Source organism: Canis lupus, chromosome 37 (genome assembly GCF_011100685.1).
Source record: "Canis lupus familiaris isolate Mischka breed German Shepherd chromosome 37, alternate assembly UU_Cfam_GSD_1.0, whole genome shotgun sequence".
Lineage (NCBI taxonomy): Eukaryota > Metazoa > Chordata > Mammalia > Carnivora > Canidae > Canis > Canis lupus.
The window spans coordinates 21,259,356-21,283,889 of record NC_049258.1 but is presented as its reverse complement, the minus strand read 5'-3'; the positions used below and the strand labels follow the sequence as shown (position 1 = coordinate 21,283,889).

Here is a 24,534-nt window from a genome sequence, read left to right as displayed (position 1 = left end):
CGGAAAACTGAAGGTGGAGGACACTCTGATAGGGATACCCTGCTCATTCTCTTGCTGTGTGTTTTTACACAATTGTTGGTTTTGTTTTGTTTTGAACTTACATTGAATTTTCTGTGTCCAGCAATTACTATCAATTTTTTTAAATTTTTGTTTTCACTTTACAAAATGGACTTAGTAAAATGCTTTCATAATTCCTTAAAATGTCTCAGATTACTTTAAAAAGAAGTTTTAAATAAATGCCTATTTCCTATAGAAAGATCAACCAGAAATAGAGACATCAGAATCCTAATAATAAAACATGGAAATACAATTCAACTTAATAGCTTTTTAGGACCATACACAACTATTGTATGTTGTATAGTTGTTTCTGCCATTCTTGGTTGCTAGCTAGATAACACTGAATTTTACATTTGTGATCCCTGCTTACAAATCTAAAATTGTAGCATTTTCCTAAAATTGTGTTTATATAAATTGTAAAATGCATTTTTTTAGCTAGTAAAGCAACTTGAAGACATACGCCTAATGGCATCAAACAATTAGCAAGTCTAATTCTAAATAATTCAAATTTCTGCCTGCTATATATGCACTGTATAATGCATTTATTATGACAGCTTTGTTTGATAGTTTGTTTGAATGTGAACTGTGTCACAATGCCACGTCCTTGAGTAAAGTCTTTGTGTTCTTTCAGTCACTGCTGCCTCCTAATCTCTTGACATTCCTTGGCAAGTATGTGAAATAAAACAGTTTTCAAAATAATTGACATATGCGACCAAAAGTTCCACCCATGAGTGTCGGTCATCATCATAAAATACCATTTCCTTAATAGTCACTAAACATTGACAGCAAAGAAGAGATAAATTAATGGAAACATTTAATGAGGCTTGGGGATGTTGATTTGGAAGAGTGTGGTCATAGTCCTTTGGTATGGACAAAGTGTATAAACAAAAACAGGTCAGCCACTTTGATATTGGACACCTGGACCTCATATTCATCATCTTGCCTTTTGATTACGTGTACTTAATATATGTCTCTCTTGACTGCTAAATGAATCAATTCAATTTGGTCAATTTTATATTTATTAATTTTATTATTTGGGATGTTAAATGGTATGTCTTTTTTAGCTATGTTATTGCTTACCAAAATGAAATGCCTTACAAAATAATTTATTTCATTTTAGCTTCCATTTAATTTTCTTAGAGTATGTGAGGCTATAAGCCACTTACTAGATTTTTAGCATAAATATCCTATATCATATGGGTTCACTGTGCTTAAATGGCTCTATATTCTGCTAAAAATAAAATTTTACTTGGTACCTAGAACTAATCCATAATATATTGGCTCAACAGAGTCAATTAAATGGAAATTCCTTACTAAGATGAATTTGTTAAAATATAATTGCAGTTGAGCCCATCACTAACATTCCAGGTGTCATTCACAATGGCATCAGCACAATTTTAGTTGGAGCAAATAACATTCTTTTAGAAGAAATAATTTTTAGTGAACATTCTTCTTCTGTCTCAAAGAATAATAACAGCATGATAGTGTCAGAATTTTGACGATGCTGTCATTTTGAAGTTAGAGGTAGGTAATCTATCAGATTAATTTTTCAGCTAATTGGGAAAGAAGAGGAGTATGGAATTAAGATTCACACTCTACTGGGAATTTAGAGACAAATTAAAATGCTAGCTATAATTAAATCATGGAGTTTGAAAGGACTTGAGAGGTCATCTATCAGTCAAATAGCTTTCATCTGAGAAAGAACAAACTTAAATCATCCTTCCATGAGTACTATCTGTACCCTTTTAAAGACAACCTCAATTAGCTTGGCGACTCAAAGCAGTGTTTAACAATTTTCATAGTTGGTGATATCATCCTGATATCTGAATATCTCAAGCTGTGGATAAACACTTCTGCTATGTCATCAGTTTATTTGAAGAGAGATATATTTGAAACCTTTCAGTGAGTAATTGAAAAGCTGTCAAATCAAGGTTGCTCTGTTTTAACCTGAAGAAAGTCTATTTTTCTTTGATGGCTTTTTTATTCTTGGGTTTCCTTTCAAGCATTTTCATTATTTTTATGATTCTACATTAATATTTCCGAAGTCTATAACCCACCTACTTTATTGAAGCACACATTAGACAAGAAGCTTTTAAAAATCCGTTTAAATAGAGTGAAGTATGATAGAACCAACTCCTCACTGTTCTTACCACTGTGCATTTTGTGTGTTCTTTAAACTTCTGCAGCTCAAACTATTTATTTTTTCCACCATCATAGTTAATTCCTACATTTGTTCTTTTCACCCTGTTAACTTACCATTTTCCTCTGAGACTTTGTTACATTAAAATTAGCTTATATGTATGAAATATGAAAAGAATTTATTGGGAGAACTGAACTCACCCTAGGAGTGAAGGTAGCATCATTGATAGAATGCATGTGACCATAAAGTGACTGCTCACAGTTACCCTAGGAAGACAAAGCAGAAATAGAATCAAATAAATTCCATTCAATATGTGAATCAAAAGGTAATTAATTTCATTTGTTTTAAAGTATTGCTTTAGTCCAACAATAAAATTAATACATTCTCACAATAAAAAATACTAGCTTTTGCTATCACCTACCATTCAGAATCAGAGAAGGCTGTGCTGGTGTGTCCTCAGTGCTCGTCTGTGCACTGAAACTCTGGTATCCTCACTTTTACACTATTGAGCTGCTGATAAAGTTTTACTAAATGACTTCATCTTGCAATTAGCATAGCTCTCAAGCTATGGGGCCAAGCAGTGAAGCCCTTATAGAGGGTTCTTATTTTCAACACATCATTTCCATCACTGCTGGGGATGTGGGGTTCTTTTTTGTTTGTTTTAGATTATGAGATCATGTTTTAATTCCCGAGTTTTCACAGTTTGGCATTAATATCATTATATGTATAAAAATATTATAAAACTTGAACAGTAGTATTTTTTTAAAGGTTTTATTTATTTATTCATGAGAGACACACAGACAGAGAGAGAGAGAGAGGGCAAGAGGCAGAGACACAGGCAGAGGGAGAAGCAGGCTCCATGCAGGAAGCCTGACATGGGACTTGATCCCAGGTCTCCAGGATCAGGCCCTGGGCTGAAGGCGGCTCTAAACCGCTGAGCCACCCGGGCTGCCCCTGAACAGTAGTATTTTTAACACAAAATAAGCATTTGTTTTATGAAAACTATACTTCACATCTACATATTCAGGTCATCTTTTCCAAACAATAGCTAAAATTAAAATTAACTACAAAAATTTCCAAAGTTCAATTTAAATTATTTCAAACAAATTGAGCCTATAACAAATTACACAGGGGATTTAAATGTGGTAAGTTTTCATTTTGACACCAATGTTCAAAGGGCATTCTTAATTATTATTAGGGAAATAACACATATTTTGTAGAAATATCAGAGAGTTATATTTAGAATATTGTTTGTAGATTCTTGTTATGGGCTAAAATTCAGATTTAATTCAATAATGTGTTCATTCAACAAATATTTTTGAGCAATTAATCTATGTCAGGTACAATTCTAGGCACTTAGGGTCTTTCAATGAATAAAACAAAGAATGGTGTCTTCATCGGCATTGCACTGTAAGGGGAGAGAGTGGGAATAGATATTCTAAAAAGGTATAAAATGTGTTAGAAGATCATAAGTATTGTGAAAAGAATAAAAGTTGGACAGAATAAGGGGTATTATGAGTTTTCAGATTGAGAGGCTAAGGGCAAACCAAATTATCAAGTAAAATGATGTGGTTTGACTACTTTCAAAAACTAAGTTTTGAACAAGGAGTGAAGCAAGCCAAGCAGACATTTGGAGAAAAAGCATTCCAGGAAGAAGGAAGAGGTAGAGTAAATGTCTCGTAAATCATAGTTTATCTGGTATGTTTCTGGAAAAGCAAAGAAACCCAGTGCAGATGGAGAAAAGTAAATCAGAAGGAGAACAGGCTTTCTAAAAGGTTTCATCCACTCTCATTCACTACCTGGTATTCACTTAGTCCTAAACAATTTTGACTGGAGGAAAGATTACAAAATGAGATAGGAAAGATGGAGTATCATCATCAAGTCTCCTTGTTGTTATAGGACATTCATGGAATAGTTTGGAACTAAGCAAAGTTGGGAAGGCTTTATACCTAAGCTCTATTTGGTCCTCACTATTGCCATTACGGTCAGCAAATTAAATCTCAAATATTTATTTTCAGATTAATGCATGCTGTTAATCCTTTTCCACAGAATGCAAAATTTCCCCACATGAATTTAAATTTCACAAAAATATGTTGAAACACTTTGGCATTCTTTCAGGATCCCCCCTGCCCATGTTATTCTGGTTCACTATCTTGATACTGCTATAACTTTAAACCAATTATGCTGAGAACTTCAAATCCTCTAAATTCCCAAAGTAGAAATAAATTACTTACAGAGCCCAAACAGCAAAGTATAAGTTATAATTAGCTTTCATATATTATCTTAGGAACTTTTACAGTTAATTTTCTTTGAGAATTAAAATCATATATAGTTGTGTAATATTATACCTGCATAGTGAGTGCTAATATTTTTTAAACATATATTTAAATTAGCAAAATGTTTTTTTGCATTATAAAAGTTTTACATTTGGTACTCTTCAAAGTGAGAATCTCTAAACTCTTTGATTAATTGTTAAGGAAAATGGAGTTTTCTGATTCAAATCCTGAATGCCAAGTTTTAATTCAAAGTGGAATCTCTAAGGCACTCTTGAAAAGCCCTGGAAATATGGGGTTATAATGGAAATGCTGACGGACCACATTTGTGCTGCTATAACAAAACCTGACTTGAAGATAAATGTTTCATGAATTAAGAAAAGTTAAAAAAAAGCCTTTCTATCCAGCTTTGTTCCCAAGATAAAAGTGAATCTACTCTTTTTGTGATATAGGGAATATGTGGGTTAGTAATATTCTAGTCTGCAAACAGCCTTAATCAAAAGCAATACCCAAACCAGGATGTTAAAATTTGGAATTTCTTCTCTGATGAATTCTTGTCAGAATTGTTTTCTTTCAAAGAAGTGGGGGAAAAATGTAAAAGAAGCAAGAGTCTTACAAGAAAAAAACCCCACGTGACCCAACATATCATCACTCCAGTATTTGATTCTCTCAGAGAAGCTTTGTGCAGGGATGAACACTATCACTGGCCCTGAGGATAGAAATTAAGCCTGGGACTTAATTCTCGGATCTGCTACCTGATAGCTGTGTGACCTTAAACAAATTGCTTCACTTCACTGTGTTTCGGTTGCTTTATTTTTTATTTATTTATTTATTTATGTATGTATGTATGTATGTATGTATGTATGTATTTATTTATTTATTTATTTATTTATTTATTTATTTATTTATTTTCGGTTGCTTCATTTGATTCTCAAAACAAACCTAGAGGTTAAATATCATTAGTCATGTCCAACGAGATAGTAATATTTAACCTCTAGGTTTGTTTTGAGAATTAAGTAGGAAAATGCATTTAAATGTTGGTGGAATGCGTAGCACAAAGTGGGAGCTTAACAAATATTAGCTCTTAACTTGCAACATAAACCACTGAAATGCTGATGACTTCCAAACCATCTCTGCCCTTAGTTCTCTTTTTCCATAAGGACCCCAGTAAAGAGTCATAGAGGCTCATTCGTGCTGGTTTTCCTTTTTGTCCAAGATTTCCTCCTATGTGGCACTGCCCTAGTCTGTGCCCTGCTCTCCACCAACCACATCACCCTGTGGAATCTGGTTGGATTCAGCCAGAGGGAAGCACCAGAAAGATATGAAATAGTAGAAAGAGCTAGAGGGCAGATAAATGACCACATGAGCTTCCTTCCTGTTCAGCTGTGATTTTTGCCAGCAATCCTATTTTCTACCTAATTCCACTATTCATGCTATTGTGGGCCATCTCTCATGGCTACAGCTCCACTGTGTCCAGTAATGTTCTCCTTCTCCTGCCCCTGAAGGCTCCTCATTGCTGCTAGCTAGCTTTGGGTCCTGTGTTTGGTCCCTTTGCCCCATTCATTTCTCTGTAAACATTCAACTTGAGTTTACTTCATGCATCATCTGTTTCCTGCTGGTGATACGGCATGTCAGATATAATATGCAAAAGCAGACTATTTGACTTACTACTTCTCAACGGCCTATCTTTACTCTTGTCAAATCTTCCCTTTTAAATAAATGGCATAACCAGTTGCTAAAAAAAAAAAAAAAAAAAAAAAAAAAAAAAATCACAAACCTGAGAATTAGAACACTTCTGCTTCTACCCCCACCCCCTGCCCATCCATCATCCAGCACATCAGTTTTTCCTTCATCATAAAGTCCTACTCTGCCCACCTGTCTCCCTCTCCACCATTACTACTCTGTGCAGGAAATCAGCCATTATACTGAGTCCAAGGACAGCAGGAGCATCCTTATTGGTCTCCTTGCTCCTAGCTCACCCCACATCTATTCCTCTTATGGCCAGTAGTGATCAATAAAACCTGGATCAGATCATGCCACGCTCCTGCTAATAGCCATCTGAAAAATTACCATCATACTCAGAATAAATTCCAAACTCTACTTCATTCCGAAGGCTCCATACTGCTTGGCTCCTGTCTGCCTATCTGACCCCATCCTTTACCGTTCTTCTTTCTCATGCACTGTACTTCCTGAAAATGTTCATGCTTCTGCATGGTCAGGGCTTTCTGAGCAAACAGTACTACCCTGGATTAAAGGATGATTGAATAGCAATTCAACCCTAAAGATAGAGATCTCTGGCGAGATTTAGGTGCATCTCCCTCTAAGGTCTTTGTTTACATTTCAGGGGTTGCAGGTGTAGAGGCTTATCTCTTCTCTTCCCAGACAGAATCTATGTACATTTCCAACAAAGGTTTCTCTGTCTCTCCTCTCCCCATCACCTTGCCTCCTTGGAGGGGCACAAGGGCTCTGACTTTCAGAATTTGGGGGGAGTTCCTTTCTATGATACATAACCCCACTATACCTGTGGGGTGCACCCAGCTCTTGCAGTTTGTACAATGTACAAATGGCAAATCAACATAAGCTGCTCAGTGAGTAAATAAATGATCTGATCACTGATCCAGAAACCTCCTGTTTCCTGTCAGGATAAATAAATAAGTAAATATAGATACAAAACATAATACTGGCACATTAGCCTTCCTCTTCTTCTAACAGGCCTAGGATGTCCTGTTTTCTCTACCTGGGATGTTTGCCTGTAGGTAAATACATGCCCTTGTCCTTCGCATTCTGGTTTCAACTCAAACACGACATTTTCAGTGATGTCTGATATCCAATGTTCCTGCGTCCTCTCCTGCATCCTCTCCTACAGTAACAGAAACTTTTATAAAATCCCTTTCCTTTTTCTTTTGGACCCTCAGCCAAACTTGAGGTCAGGTATGACCACGTGACTGAGTTCTGTCCAGTGAGATGTGCACAATCATGAAATAAGTCGTATATGGGCCTGGCCCTTAAAATATCCCACATAATCCTCTATGCAGAAGTGTTCTGGAAGATGGAAAAGCACAAATGGAAGTAGCCTGAATTTCTAAACCATCACAAGGAGAAAAGCCACCAATCAGGACTTTCCAATAGGACATTCCATGAATGAGAACCAAGCTTCTACCAGGTTAAGCCTTTGAATTCTGAGGCTTACGCAGAATTTCTGCAGGTGTTGGTACCCTCCGAATAGGCCACCCTGTTTTATTTTTTTTCATATCACACTCATCATGAACTAAAATAATTTAAGAATTTGTTTCCTTATTGTTCGTTTCCTCCCACTAGAATATAGTTCTACAAGAGAAATGTCTTTGAGATGTGTTTGTCTTGTCCACCAGTCTTATTATCCCCAAGTCCCAAGACAGTTGTAGGATTTGATAAACAGTTGTTGAGTAAAAAAGTACACAGTTACAGAGTGACCATGATTAAAATTGGAAGAGGGCAGCCCCAGTGACCCAGCGGTTTAGCACTGCCTTTAGCCCAGGGTGTGATCCTGGAGACCCAGGATCGAGTCCAGCATCCGGCTCTCTGCATGGAGCCTGCTTCTCCCTCTGCCTGTGTCTCTGCCTCTCTCTCTCTCTCTCTCTCTATCTCTCATGAATAAATAAATAAAATCTTTTAAAAAATTGGAGAAAAAAAATCTACCCTTACCAGATATCTTATTTTTGGATAAATAGCTTGGTCTTCTCCCCAAAATTTATTTTCATTTTGATTCATTATGACATGTGATGTGCACAGTCTTATTCCTCTCACCTCCTTTCCCACAACTTGGTTCTAACTCAGTAGAATATTTATCCACTGATTATGCCATTCTCTCTAAACAACTACATGGAGATAGTTGATGACCCCAGGGGGAGGAAGCAGCTTTGCATTTATTCAGTGTTTGTTATGTAACTAAAGCCTTGTGCTAAGTGCTTTATTTATTATTACATTTAATCCTCACAATTCAATGACACGGGTTCTATTGTAAGCTATTCTAGAGATGAGAAAAACAGAAGCACTAATTCATCGTGACAGAGATAATGAGTACCAAAGACAAGACAGTAACTCCTCTTTGTTGTAATTTTAAAATCATCTAACCCTTAATATGCAGGAATTTGAAGGGAGAAAGGTGGAGGCAACTTTTCAATGCCATCTTCCAATTTTTCTGTTCTGTAGATGTGCATCTCCTGGCCCCCCTGTGGTTGTGTGGGACCACATGAGTTCTGGTGCAAGAGTTGTGAGCAGAAATGACATGAATAACCCCCTCTCCTGCTCTCTCCAACTCCACCTGTCTAGCACTAGAGTAGTTAAGGGTCTGCTGGGTCATCCTGGATCCCCCTTCCAACCTACAGAGGACTCAGACCCCAAGCAAGATATAAATATTGCTGTGGTTTGGAGGCTGTGTATTAGTGTAACACAACCTAGCCTTACTTGACTGATATAAATGCTATGCAGGGAGATTAATCTCATCAAAAGCTTTTATACTATTAATAGTGCCATGTGAAAAGTTAAAAAAAATTAAAATTACAATTATTAGAAGCCTAATACTCCAGACAAAAGCTTAAAAACTCTTAAGAATTAGTTCTACTATAAAATCATAAAATAATCATAAAATATAAAATCACAAATAGTCATAAACTAAGTAACCAACATACCATCAGTAAAATCATTAAAAAGTTAATATTCACTAACTTACTTTCTTACTTGTTGTTTATCTGACAAATAGATTCAATATCCTTTTGAAAAAAAAAAAAGACTTGAAAATAGAAAGTAAGCCTCCCCAACTCAGAGCTTTTGTTTTTGTTTTTAACAAGGCTATCTTTAAAATGTCGTTTTGATGTGTTAAAGTGTCTTTGGTGGCATACCACATATAACTTAAACACAGGAAAATGCATAAATCTTAGGGGCTTAGCTCAATGAATTTTTATCGTACACAGATAGGATTTTTATCTGTGCATGTATCTGTGTAACTGCCATTTAGATTAAGATATAGATCATTCCCATCACTTCAGAAAGTTTCCTCATGCCCTTCTTAGTAAAAACATTCCAACTATATTGGAGAAAAGAAATATAGGAATATGGTTGAAAATTTAAATAGTACATGAGACTACCCAATGAAAAGTTAGTCTCCTGGGATGCCTGGATGGTTCAGTGGTTGAGTGTCTTGCCTTTGGCTCAGGACTTGATTAAGGGTCTGGGGATCAAGACCCGCATCTGAATCCCCATGGGGAGATCTCTGCCTCTGTCTATGTCTCTGTCTCTGTGTGTCTCTCAAGAATAAATAAATAAAATCTTAAAAAAGTAGTAAAGTTAGTCTCCTATCTTAGGTCATCAACAGATATAACCACTGTAATAGTATCTTTTGCATACTTCCTGGGATAGTTTGTGCAAATGCATTTTTTCTTTACTGTGTCATGTTATCTACCTCAATTCTTATATAAATGAAATCACACTATTGAGCATTTTATTAAGAGAAGTTGTATATTGTGGTGATAAAAATGTAATACTAGAATAAAATCACAGGGTTTAGAATTCAGCTCATTGGGAAGTTATTGTTCCTATCTCTCATTTATATAAACACCACACTAAGTACGTTATATATAGTAACTCTTTTAATCTATACCATATGAAACTGACAATATTTTAAATTCCCATTTATAGTCAGAGAAATTTGTGTAAGGATTAGGATAATGCCTACACAAATAAGAGATATTACCAATTGTAGATTAATTTGTAGTCTTTTCTATTTTTTGTTCTACTTATATTTTGTTGGCCACTGAGAATTAAAAAGGAAAAATGATAATCACCACTTTCCTAGGAAAAGACTCATTGTCATGGTAACAAACACCAGAACTAGTTTTAAATTTGTCCAGTCAATTAGTAACAGTTCCATAGCTCTGCTTACAAGTAAACAACCAGAACTGGTTTTAAAACTATCTAATTAATCAATGACAACTAACTTCTGTGAACATTTGTTGAAAAGCCAAATAGCATCAGACTCATGATTTGAAACTCAGCCAACTGGCTAGAGATTCACTACAGTGCACATGTTCCTAAAACTCAAATTAACCTTCTTCCACCTAGATAACAGACAAAAAGTAAGTCTCGATAACCAACACAAACCACTCTTCTAAGACTGGCCTAAACCACTGCTACCCCTATAACCAGCTATCCAAAATAAACTCTCCACAAAAAATGGATATAAAATCAGCAACTGGATTTGCTCAATTAGTATAAGTCTTCTTTACTGAGGTATATGATAAATTAGGTTTTTTGTTTTTGTTTTTTGTTTTGTTTTGTTTTGGTTTCAGATATTGACAGGTGGTCTCATCCTTTGACACCACAGAGAGAACTAACGGTGTTTTACTTTGCTAGGGCCACCATAACAACGTACCACAGACTGGTGGCTTAAACAACACAAATGTGTTTTCTCAACTGTTTTTGAGGCTAGAATACAAAATCAAGATATTGACAGGGTTGGTTTCTTTCTGAGGCCTTCCTTTGACTTGTAGCAGGCCATCTTCTCCCTATATCTTTACATGGTCTTACCTCTGTGTGTATCTGTGCTCTAATCTCCTCTTATAAGGCCATCAGTCAGATTTGAATAGAGTCCATCCCAATGACCTCATTAACCTTAGTTACCTCTTTAAAAACCCTTTTTCTTAATACAGGTCACATTTCAAAGTACTAGAGTTAGGACTTTAACATATGAATTTGAAAGGACACAATTCAGCCCAAACCAAAGGGCCAGAGATATCTTTATTCTAATATTTATAAAATGTCTTAGGAGTGTAATAGTATTAAGGCATTAGCTGGTTGTAAGAGTCAAACTGTGAGATTATTTTATAGTATTTATTGTGTTGTATATAGAATTGATGTATATTGCATCAATGCACTTTGAGCTAATAAACAATTTCAAAATGAAAAGTTGAATTTTATATCATATTTGAGCATATATCTAAATAGATGAATAATATGTATGCACATAATGTAATGGTTAAGAGCACAGGGTCTGGAGTGACACTGCTTGAATGTGAATTTGGGCTTTGCCACTTAATATGTCCTTGGAACACTGTGAGCCTCAGTTGTTCATCTGCAAAATAGAAATAATATGAGAATCTACATGATGGTGCCATTGTGAGGATTTAAATTAATTCATGTAAAATGCTTAGATTGCTGCTTGGGACATAGCCAAGTGCTCAATAAATGTTAATTGTTACAAAGTAACAATATGCAGATTACAAGTTGTGCGATAGCAGTGATGACATCTATTATCTTCATCACTTCATAATGTTAACTGCAGAGATGAGTTGGCTCATGAGAGGTAAGCAATAAATATTTTTGAAATGGTACATACACACACACATGGGCCATTTCTAGGCCCAAGTTATGAAACAAGTTGGGTAAGTTTGCCCTTCATCAATTTTTCTTTCCTTCACCACATGACCTCCACCTTTTCAAGGCAATTCATATCAAGGGTTAACCTCTCATAATTGTTGATTCTATGAAAGAATCCTCATGGAGAAGAACTCTAGGAAGTGGAGCCCTACTGAATTTCACGCTCATTTGGCAGTTGCACAGAGCAAAGTTTTATGTATGCTTTATATCCTGCCCACAGCACCTTCTCTATTCAACCACCCACCACCATCCTTGCTAGACTTTCATGTCACAATACAGTGGTATTGTCTCCTCATAGCATTATTCCTATGTATCTTTCTAGAAAATCAATTACTTAAAGTAAAATACCTAAAAATGTTTAAGAAAACTATCTAAATAAAACTTGTTGAAGTTAAAGAGAATTATATTGTGCAATTGTATTCTATGCATTTTTATTTCAAATTTTATGACCGAGGAAAATTACTATTAAAGAAGGCAAAGCAAACTGTGTCCAAAGGTGAACAGAATTAGTTTATACCAGCCGTGAGAAAAATATCCTCCTACTCATTACCAGCTAGAAGTAGCTATTTCTATTATAGCTACTATCTTAGTTACCAAGTTTAAAATTAATGACAAAGAACTTTATAAAGATCCTTTTTTAATTGAACAAGGTCAAATATTTAATATAATAATTTATATAACATTCATATTTTTTAGCGATGTCTGGGTGGCTCAGCGGTTGAGCATCTTTCCTTGGCTCAGGGTGTGATCCTGGGGCCCAGGATGGAGTCCCACATTGGGCTCCCTCTATGGAGCCTGCTTCTCCCTCTGCCTCTGTCTCTGCCTCTCTGTGTCTCTCATGAATAAATAAATAAAATCTTTTTAAAAATTCATATATTTTTGCAAATATTTTCTTAAATAACTTTGTGAAACCAAAGAATTTTTTTAAATTTTTTTTGAAACCAAAGAATTTTAACCTTATAGGCTTACAAATTGTTAAAGAAAAATGTGCTCCATTATTGTTACTGAAACAATCTCACTGGCCTATAAATTGGAAACAGAGTAATCATTAACAAGGATCCCGGTTTTTGTTATTTCGTATAAATAACTAACCATGTCTGTGAAAGATTGATTGCAGCTTTTAAAATGTTTGCTGAATCCTTGTGTAATTAAGATGAGTTAAATATGCAAATCAAGTCTAATTAGCTTCATTTATTAATGTTAGTTTGCCTTGCCTCTACATAGTTTCTGCTGTGGAATATTTTTTTTTTTTTTTTTTTAGGACATAGTATTTTTTATTTCTTTGTTCTAGACTGAATTGCTGAAGAAACAAGGTTTATTTTTGTTTTTTTTTTTTGTTTTTTTTTTTTCTAAAAGGAAAGAAAGCTTTCACATGGAATTCTGGTGCCATTTAGGAGCAAGGGTTTAAAAAAATATTCCCAGCCACCTTCCTTTGTATTTAATTATTCCATTTCATCAAATCAGCAAACCCTCTGGGAATTTCTTTTGATGAAAATGAGCTTTTGTCACAATATGTCCATCACAGTGATTAAGTAGAATCGTCAGTATCAAGCGAACCAAAGTTGTCTGTAGAAATACATTTTCCTTGACAAAATAATCTAAATCTTCCAGCATTAATAAAACAAACCTCTGCACGTAAAACCACCAGCCTCCTACAGTTCCTGTGGAAAACACTAAGTCGGGCATTTACAGGAAACATTGTTATGCAAACAATGCAGAATCGAGAACCACTGTATCAGGCAACAGGGAAAGGAATGACAAAGTGAACCAAGTATTAAAGACAAGGATGAACATGGGATGATGTCCAGAAGACGGAAGACATGACCAGAACGAGGAAAAGGGCAAATATAGGGAGGTTACTGAGTGGACACAGTGGAACCACAGTCTGAAAACAGAACTAAAGTAACAGGAAGAGTCAACCCAGCCAAGGCCCTGGAAAGCAGGGGACATGGAGAAGGGAAGACAAGTAGTGGAGAAGGATGTGAAAGACCTTGTAATGAAGAGAAATACTTAGGAAAAACAAGAATGAGTGGACTTCGTAGGTGAAGATTAGACTCAGGAATAGACGGGGAAGAACTGGATAAATCCAAGTGGCAAGAGCCCAAAAGGGAAGGGCAAGTGGAAAGTTTAAGGATAATTAAAAGAGGGCCCTGACCTGGAGAAACCTGAAAATGATGAGTACTTCCACAGTGGGCGACTTTCTCTCAGGTTCTAGTGGTTTCAGGCTCAGATGATCATCACACTTGCCCCACCCTCTTCTTGCACCCTTTCTTTAATGCTGTCCTCTAAGGATGAAGAAATAAAATGAGTGGGAGAGAATAAAAATATTCTCAATAAAAAATATTGGGATGTGAAGCAAATTTAAGAGGTAGGCTGAAAATCCTGTAGGTCCTGTCGTAAAGAGGCTGTGTTAGTTTCCTAGAGCGGCCATAGCAAAGTACCACATGGGGGAGCTTAAAATGAAATAAATTTATGCTCTCACAGTCCTGAGGCTAGAAGTCTGAGACAAAAGTGTCAGCAGTGCTGGCTCCTTTTGAGGGCCCTGAGGAAGAACACATTCTATCTATGCCTTTCTCTCAGTTTATGGTGATGGCTGGAAATCCTTGACATTTCTTGGCTTGTAAGGTGCTGTGTTCCAACTTCTGGCTCCATGTTCACATGGCATAGCCATCTGTGTTTCCGTCTTCTTCTAAGGACACCAATCACACTGAATTAGGACCCACCTTAGTCCAATATGTCCTTATCCTAAATGCTCATATCTCTTTCTCAAAGACTATTTACAATCCAGCACCATTCACAAGTACTGGGGAGAACTTGTGAACACATCCTTTCGGGGGACACAATTTAACCAACAACAAGTGGTTTGCCTTTTTTTTTTTTAAAGATTTTATTTATTTATTCACGATAGACACAGAGAGAGAGAGAGAGTGAGGCAGAGGGAGAAGCAGACTCCATGCCAGGAGCCCGACGCGGGACTCGATCCCGGGACTCCAGGATCACGCCCTGGGCCAAAGGCAGGCGCCAAACCACCGAGCCACCCAGAGATCCCCGGTTTGCTTTTAAGTAAAAGTTAATTAAAGGATTGAATGCAGTATCCAGCTTAGAGTCTTGGTGTGTCAGTTGAATTGTGGTTTTCAGAGAGGGGATAGAGAAAGGATATAGTCGGTTACCCTAAATATATACATGACCTATTATCATTTAATTTTTAGGCACATAAATATGTTTCCATTTATTTTATATTACTCTATATTATATTTGAAAGCATCTAAGAAACCTTTCCTTATATAATAGTTCTCAATGTGTGGTCCCAGACCCAGCATCACCTAAGAACTTGTTGGAAATGTATTCCAGACCCACTGTAACAGAGCTCCATGGGTATGCCCAGTCACTTGTCTTTTGTTTTTTGTTTTTTTCCCCAAACCTTCCTGGTGAGTCTGGTTTGAGTACCAGGTGATTCTGCTTATAGAAACTTACCTATGATTAGGGAAGCAGCTGTAAGGTGAGAGTTGGGGTACTTTGGCCTAAATAATTTGTGTCTTGAAGAATTTTATTAACAAAGAGGACCAGCATAACACTGCTACCCAAATCATTCATAAAAAATTAGAATATCTTTCCCAGGGTTAGCATTCTTTTAAAAGTCTGGTTTATTCTGTAGGACTTATTTGAGACATTTGCAAGGATCTCCTACTGAAGCTTTGTCAGTTGTTTTGAGCCTTCAAGTCTTCAGATCATTCTGCTCCCCTGCCAATATTCCTTGGCCTCCCTCACTTTTGTTTAACATATGCCAGATGCCCCATGAGTATCATATATTAAGTGATGTAATTTATTTATTACAAAAATATTATCATAAATATTATCACTTTTTTGAGAATGAAGAAACAGAGATACCAGAAGGTTAAGTAAATTTCCCACATTAAGGAGTGTCAAAAATAGATTCAAATCCAATTTGACTGATTGCAAAGCGAATATTCCTCCAACTATGTACACTATTTTGTGTAATTTAGAGACCTAAATAGCCACTTAAACTAGTCAGAATTAATTTGCTTGTCTAAATTCTCTTTTCTCATCTAAAACAAGCACAAAAAGGTGTGGGGCCAGAATTTGGTTTAAAAAAAAAAAAAAAAAAAGGAAGTATCTTTGCTATGGTCTCCAGCTCCTAGATTTTTCTGAGTCTGAAGTCTGACTGCTAAAAGAATGTAATTAATAAAATTAATAAAATAAATAACAAAGACTATGACTAATAAGAGACCCTACATTGCCTTTCATCTACTCAATATAAAATGCTTTAGCTGCTTTCCTAATTTGCCCTAAGTATTGTCATTTCACAAGGATTTCCAGATTCTAGGTATTGTTTGAAATTTACTGAGAATTTAAACACAATGTGTAAGTTTTTGCATTACTGTCTCCCCAAGAATTCTAACTTTCTAACTTGGTTCATTTAAGAATTGTTATGAGTAAGGGAACACGATAACTGTAGTAAAATTTAGCATTTTAAACATCATGAATTCAGAATATAACAAATTATTTAAACAAAGTGATTTCCTTACCAGATTGTGAGATTATTATTGCCAAGGGCAGTGATACATAATTTGGTTAGTATTTATAGCCATTCTATGGTGCTCTATATATCATACGATTAGTACAATTTGCTGACTGCATTAAAGAAAAAGAAAGCTAAATAACGGCCTTCTGATGGTGAGGTGAAAAATGAGGAAAAATTAGTGACATTTTTTTCTCAGTAGTTGGAAGAGCTAATTTTGAAGTATTTTATGTTTCTCTATATTACTTTTTATTTGGCTGAGATGACCTTTTCTTTTGACTATGTATATGTGTTAGGCTTAAAAGAAGCAATGGAAGGGCAGAGATTTAAGGTGCCCTGAAAGATCTAAATACAGACCCCCACTAGGTCACACAAAGATAGGTCCTCAAGCTCTAACCACTCTTCTCACTGGTTGCTTCTATATTCCACTATGGTAGGGAGGGTGACAGTGCCAGTATCCAACCCTACTTTACCTCAGTAAATTGAATTGAATCAGTGAATGCAGAGTTTCTGGAAATCCAAAAGATATGCCTTATAAGGAAATTATTTTGATAAGGGCATATAGTTACATTTGAAAGTAACTATATATATTACATTGAGGGTACATTCAAACTAATTACATGCTTTTTAAAAAATATTTTAAGTACTCTCTATACTAAATGTGGGGCTTGAACTTACAACACTGAGACCCAGAGTTGCATGCCCTACCAACTGAGCCATCTAGGCACCCCCTAATTACATACTTTTAAATTTATTGAGAAAAATCTATATTTATGTATTTATGTATATCATATCACTATTTCAACCTGTAAAAACTAATATAATAAATTTTCCAATAATATTATTTTCTCACAGAATTATATATTTATAGCAATACCTCAAAAAATCAGATTTATTCAACTGAATAAACTGTAAAAAGTTTGAAAATGTTGAAAATGAAAAAACTTGCAATTATCAGACCCCCAGAGGAGGAGAAACAACTAGCAGAACCAGCAGATTAGTACACTTTTAATTTTTGTCACACATTTTTGGGGATATGTGATTTGATGATAGATAGTGTTTTTTTTTTTTTTCTTTCTCTCTTCTGGAAATAAGTTCCCCTGTGCCCATTAAGCCTCAGAATCACACAGATGTCCTAGCAGACATGCTTGGGGTACTTCGCCTTCCTGCCCCATGCAGATAGAGTCAAAGGGTACACTGGAGCCCATCTAAACAATAAGCTGTTTCTCTTAGCCTAAGCTCCTTAGAAAATGAACCTGATGCAAGAATTAATCTAATGCTTTATTTGGGAGGTGCATACTCAGGGCAGCTAAGATAAGAAAAGAGTAATTGAGGGGCAGGCTGGATATGAGACATTACTGCACGGGCTTCTACAGAGAAAGACCAGCAGGTTGAACTCCCTGGCATACAGGATTTCTGTGGACAGGATATAGAAAAAAAAATTATGACTAAATAATCCTTGAGAGGAAGGAAGCAATAGGATTCAGTTACACTTTGCTTCTTGGAAATCAAATCCCCTATATTTCTGGGGTCTTACTATTTGCGTATTTTGGTGGCCATGCATGCCTGTTCCATGACTTCCAGTGTAGTGTTTGAAAGTGGTCAGTGGAGTCAGTATTCTCCCTCCAGGGCTAGTCAGCCTATCTGAAGGGGGCAGCCACCAGAGGAGGTGGGGGATGGAGGTCTGGGGAAGAATTTACCACTCCCATACAAGTGACTGAAGGGCTCTAGCTGGGGTAGTCAGCAAAAATGTGTAAGGTTTATTTCTGAAATAATACCTGTTTCCAACACTCAGAATAGAGATTTAAATTCTACTTTCATGTTGAGTTGAATTCTTAAATGGATGAGACATAAGATTCAGAATCTGTGATATAAACTCTTTCCAACATGTGTTCAGAGGAAAAAAAAATAAAGTCTACCTGTAGATGAATAAAGAAGACATGCAGATAGAAGCAGAGGCAAGACAGAGGAGAGCATAATCTCAGGATCCTTGGGGCTTCTTACTCCTGGTTCCAGTCCTTTACAAGGTACAGTTGTATTCTTGCCCTTAGGTACCCAGAGACTTTTGTGACTTACTGTTCATGTTGAATAGTTTTTCTCTACTTGCTCAATTTGTGTTTTTTTGTTGTTGTTGTTGTTTTTTTGTATATGCAATCTAATGCAATGGATGGTTTATACATGTAATTAGATTATAAATCAAAAAAAGATATCTTCATGGCTTCTCTTAAATGTTGTTCTTAGGTTTGTAGATTCCAGGCTCTCCCCTCTTCTCTTCCTACACCCTCATCCAAAGGGCCTTATTCAGGCCCACAGTTTCCTTTGCCACATATGTATGATTCCCTGTAACTTCTATCTCCAGCCCAGATCTCTACATTTGACTTGCTCTTGTTCATGGTACAATTGGATAATCCCACGACACTGACTATATCACATACTGAATTCATTACCTGGTGCACAAATCTAACTCATGATCTGACCACTGCTTAGTTATTGAGTTTATCCCAGACACAAAAAAAACTTATTAATTTATATCCCACAAACTCAGTCCAAGGGATATACTATATTATAAGAACTACAAGAAGCCAAGTAACTTGCTAAGGCATCTTATAATTAACAGACTCAGTATTTGAACACTTGTTTGTCAGAATCTGAAGGCTGTGCTCTTCTTACTATGGCACACACTCTCAAAACACACATGCACACACATACATGTACACGCACATACAGGAAGAGAACTAAGAAAAATAAAACTAATTAAGATATTCCAATTTTTATTTTAGACCATCCTCTTAATTTCATTTTGCTTTAAGTCGTGTCCTTATTTTAATGATTGACTTTAATTTACAGCCAATCCTCATTTATCAGTATGTTTCTGGTCTTTCTGGATAAAAATTGGTATAAAATACATGACCCCCAGATACCTTCTTTCTGTTAATCAATATATTGTAGATCTAATTCCTCAAGATCAGGTGTTGTGTCTCCAAGTAGTGCAGACTAATTTTAATATTGGGCTAAACAAACTTTAATCAAGAAGATAAATATGCCTTAAATCATGCAAGGCATTCTAAATTCAAATAGAAGTGAAAATGATCCTTGGATTATCCCTACCATTATTTTCCATTCATTTAAGATTGAATATATATGTTTTTGTGTGACTCTGTATTTAAATATATACTCTACTATATAAAATACATATTTAAATACATAAAAATACATTCAAATATAGACATACTTATCTTAATAAGTTTTTGATTCCATATAAAGGAATATGACTGAAAGATATTTTCTTTTACTAATCAGTTGTAATCAAGGAAGAAACCTTTACTTAAGAAAATTAACAATTACATACTTTTGAAAAGTCTAAACTCAAGCAGTTCTTGAATTTACAATCTGTTCTTTCTTACTACAGACATCAGGATGCATTTTTCCTTAAGCACAACACATAAAGACGTAAGGAGCTATGATGATGTATACTGAGATAAAAATAAATCATTTTCACTTAGTTATCATCCTGTTCATATTTCCTTGTCTCAGACTTAATGAGTGGGGCTGCAATTGAAGTTTGCCTCTGTTTTAAGGATGGATTTTTTATTTTTCCCTTGAGGGTGTGCAGTTTCTCTCCGCATATTTCTATTTTATTTTGTAAGAAAACATTTTTATTGAAGTATATAACATGCATACATCAAAGCGTTGAAATCACAAGTGTTTGAATGGACGAGTTTATGCCCAGTGAAAACACCTAGATGAACTTATCGATCATTACTAGCGCACAGAATCCTTCCTCATGCCCCTCTCAATCACTGTCTCCCTCTAGTGTAATCACTATTTTTTTATCTATACAAATTAGGTTTTTTCTAGTTTCATATTTTATATAAAGTTATTAATTATGTATTCTTTATGTTTACATTTTTGCTTATAAGATTAATCTGTGTTGTATATACCAATATTTCATTATTTTATGATATAATTTTTCATTTTTTATGGTATTCCAGTGTATGGAAGCTAGCATATCTATTGATTCCACTGTTGATAGACATTTGAAGTTATTGTAGGTAGTGGCTACTATAAATATTATTATGGACATTCTTTTTCTAGTTACTCAATACCCTTGTCAACAGTCAATATTTTCCAACATTTTAGTTTTATTTATTGTAGTGGTTGTATGGTACTATCTCATTGTTTAAGATTTAATTTATTTAGTTATTTGAGAGAAAGAGAGACAGGGTGAGCGTGAGCTGGGAACGGAGCAGAGGGAAAGGGACAGACTCCATGCTGAGTGTGGAGCCCCATGTGGGGCTCAATCCCATAACCTGATCATGACCTGAACTGAAATCAAGAATCTGCCAACTTAATCCATGGAGCTGCTCAGATACCCCTCTCATTGCATTTTATTTTATTTTTTTAAGATTTTCTTTATTTGTTTATTTGACAGGTGGGGGGCACAAGAAGGGGGAGCAGCAAACTGAAGGAGAGGGAGAATCAGACTCCCCTCTGAGCAAAGAGTCCAATGTGCGGCTCAATCCCAGGACCCTGGGATCATGACTCAAGCCTAAGGCAGATGTTTAGCCAACTGAGCCACCCAGGTACCCATCTCATTGCATTTTAAATTGCATTTTTTCCAGAAATATAATCAACAAACAAAAATTGTATGTATTTAAGGTATACAATATGATGATTTGATATACATACACATTGTAAAATGATTATCACAGTCAAGCCAACGAACATATTTACCACCTCACATAGTTACCTTTTTTGGGGTAGTGAGGGTAATAATACTAAGATCTATTCTCTTAGCAAATTTCAGGTATATAATATGGTATAACTAGCTATAGTAACTAACCATTTTGTATATTAGATCCCCAGAACTTCATTGTGCAATTGAAAGTTTGCACCCTTTGACCCTCTGAATTTCCTATGAATTAAGATCAGCTCATTTTTCTATAATAGAAAATGATTTTTAGAAAATATTTTATTCTTTTATTCATGAGAGAGACACACACACACAGAGGCAGAGACACAGAGAAGTAGGGTCCATGCAGGGAGCCCAATGCAGGACTCGATCCCGGGACTCCAGGATCACGCTCTGGGCTGAAGGCAGGCACTAAACCACTGAACCACCCAGGGATCCCCAGAAAGTGATTTTTTTAATGGCTATTTCACTGAGTCTATAAACCAATTTGGGGAAAAAATGACATTATATCGAATGCTTACTATATATATATATATATACACACACAGAGAGAGAGAGAGAGAGAGAAATATTCCTGTAGTACTTAGATCTTTTAAAATTTCACCCAGTACTATATTTTGTAGTTTTTAGTGTACAGTATTTCCCATGCTTTAGTAAATGAATTGCTAGGCATTTGGGGATTTTTAAAATGCTACTTTAAGTAATATCTCACTTTCAATTTAATTTTCTAATAGTTTGTTGCCAGATATGGGACTACTATTTGTTTTTGCTATTGGCCACTTTCTTGAGTAACTTTTCTAAATAGGATATTAGGCTAGGAATTATCATTAAAATTTTTACCTTAATGGTAAAAAGCTAAGAATGGTCTAAAATGTTTCTGTTCATAATCACACACATGCAGAGTGATTACACATATGTGACTATATTAGAAATGTACATGTTAAAATGTCATAGGAACTAAATCCAAATTTGGTTATCACTAAAAATTGGGTTCCCCTAGTTACTGTTGAAATGCATTGCATTTGAGGGGCACCAGGGTGGCTCCATGGTTGAGCATCTGCCTTCAGGTCAGGTCATGATCCTGGGGCCCTGGGATCAAGTCCCACATTGGGCTCCCCACAGGGAGCCTGCTTCTCCCTCTGCCTATGTCTCTGCCTTTCTCTCTGTGTCTCTCATGAATAAATAAAATCCTAAAAAAAGAAAATGTATTATATTTGAATTTTTTTTTAATTTTAAAGAAAATCTTAGCCTTCCTAATTAAAATACATTTATTCTATTTTTTCCCAAGAATGATAGTTTTTATGACATCAGATTCAATTTTTAAACATTTTTAATATTTTTAAATACCTTTATTTCAGTCACCTAAATTTCCATCAAACACCTACATTTCTATCATCAAACACCTATATTATTAAAGTTGTGGCAATTTAGTTGAATTGCAAATTTTGCTAAGCAGATTCCCTATTGCAGTATCTCCCTTTAATGCCAGTCTTAGATGGTAACTGAGGGAAAAATTCCTGACAAATATTTTGAGGCAGATTTGTATGTGACGGGAGTGGGATTGTTGTGGGTGTAGGTGTGGTATAATGTGATATGTTTAACAAGAACACATCTTCCAACAGTTTTCTTTAATGAATTTGAGACTTTGAGACAATGGAACATTATTTCGAGGATTAGAAAGACACACTAGAAAGAGTGATAACTTTCTTCATATCCTTCATTAGATATTTCTATTTTCTTTTTGTATAAGATTAAAATGTTGCTTTTTCTTTACTTTGCTATAATTTATCTGTTAGAGTATCTTAAGGCACAAGATTATTTTGTGCTTGCCATTTTAAGGATGTGTGACAACTGGAAAACTGCAAATGTTAAGTCATCTATTTATCTTTAGAAAAGTACAGCAGTAGCAGCCTGGATGGCTTAGAGCTGTTTAGTGCCACCTTCAGCCCAGGGCCTGATCCTGGAGATCCGGGATCCAGTCCCAGGTCAGGTTCCCTGCATGGAGCCTGCTTCTCCCTCTGCCTGTGTCTCTGCCTCTCTCTCTCGTCTCTGTGTCTCTCATGAATAAATAAATAAAATATTAAAAAAAAAAAAAAGAAAGAAAAGTACAGCAAAGATTAAAAGAAACTTTTTCCTATATAATGCTTTTCTGGAAACTGATTTTGTGGTTTAAACGTTGTTTCTTCTCTTTCTTGCTTCTGCAGGTATAAGTTTCAATTGTTTATTTGAAATTTTTCTTGCTTCTTGAGGTAGGTTTGTATTGCTATAACCTTCCCTCTTAGAATAGCTTTTGCTGAATCCTAAAGAATAAAATAAGTGCCACTTATTTTAATTTTCATGTCTCCATTCTCTGTGATTCCTTATTTGACCCGTGCATCATTTAGTACAATGCTATTTAGCCTTAATCTATGTGTGTTCTTTCCAGACTTTTTCTTGTGATTGATTTCTAGTTTCATACTACTATGGCTGGGAGAGATGCATGATATCATCTCAATCTTTTTTAATTTATTGAGACTTGTTTTGTAGCCTAACATGTAATCTATTCTGGAGAGCATTCCATGTGCACTAGGAAAAAAATATGAATTCCAGTTTTTGTATGGAATCTCTGACTATATCCATTCGGTTCATCTGCTCCAAAGTGCCATTCAAAGCCACTATTTCCTTGTGGATTTTTTCTTTCAATGACCTATCTATTGATATAAATGGGGTGGTTAAAGTCCCCTACTATTATTGTATTACATTTTTTTTTCCTTTAGGTCTGTTAATAGTTGCTTTATCTATTTAGGTGCTCCCATGTTGGGTATATAGATCTTTGTTAGACCTTATTGGATCATTCCCTTTATCAATATGTAGTATTCTTCTTTCTCTTGTAGTCTTTGTTTTAAAGCCAACTTTGTCTGATATAAGTATTGCTACCTCAGCTTTCTTTTCACTTCCATTTGCATCATAAATCTTTTCCCATCCTTTCATATTCAATCTGCATGTATCTTTTAGGTCTGAAATGATTCTCCTGTAAGCTGCATATAGATGGGTCTTGCTTTCATATTCATTCAGTCACCCTATGTCTTTTGATTGGGGTATTTAGTCCATTCACATTCAAAGTGATTACTGAATAGGTATATACTTATTGCCATATTGTTACTTGTGGCTGTTTTTGTAGTTCTTTTATGTTCCCTTCTCTTGCTCTGTTCCTCTGTAGTTTGATGCCCTTCTTTAGTGTAGTGATGCCCTTCCTAATTTTTTTGTGCATCTACTACAGATTTTTTATTTGTCACTACCTTCAGGTACAAATATAACATCTTATGCATACAGCAATCTATATTAACTTTATGTCTGCTTAAGTTTGAACCAATTCTAAAAAAAATAAACCAAAACCAATAAAAGGAAGGAAACAATAATAAATAATAAAAATAATAAA

At 35.5% G+C, this 24,534-nt stretch overlaps 1 protein-coding gene across 6 annotated transcripts in view; it reads right to left on the bottom strand.

Moving 5' to 3' along the window:
- The window catches only part of SPAG16 (sperm associated antigen 16), a 907,696-nt gene that overhangs the window by 272,111 nt on the left and 611,051 nt on the right, over nucleotides 1-24,534 (bottom strand). For all 6 annotated transcript variants that reach the window (XM_038585670.1, XM_038585671.1, XM_038585672.1 and 3 more), the window contains exon 14: nucleotides 2,398-2,463. In XM_038585670.1, the coding sequence (XP_038441598.1) occupies nucleotides 2,398-2,463 (66 nt within the window). The remainder of the gene's footprint in view (nucleotides 1-2,397; nucleotides 2,464-24,534) is intronic.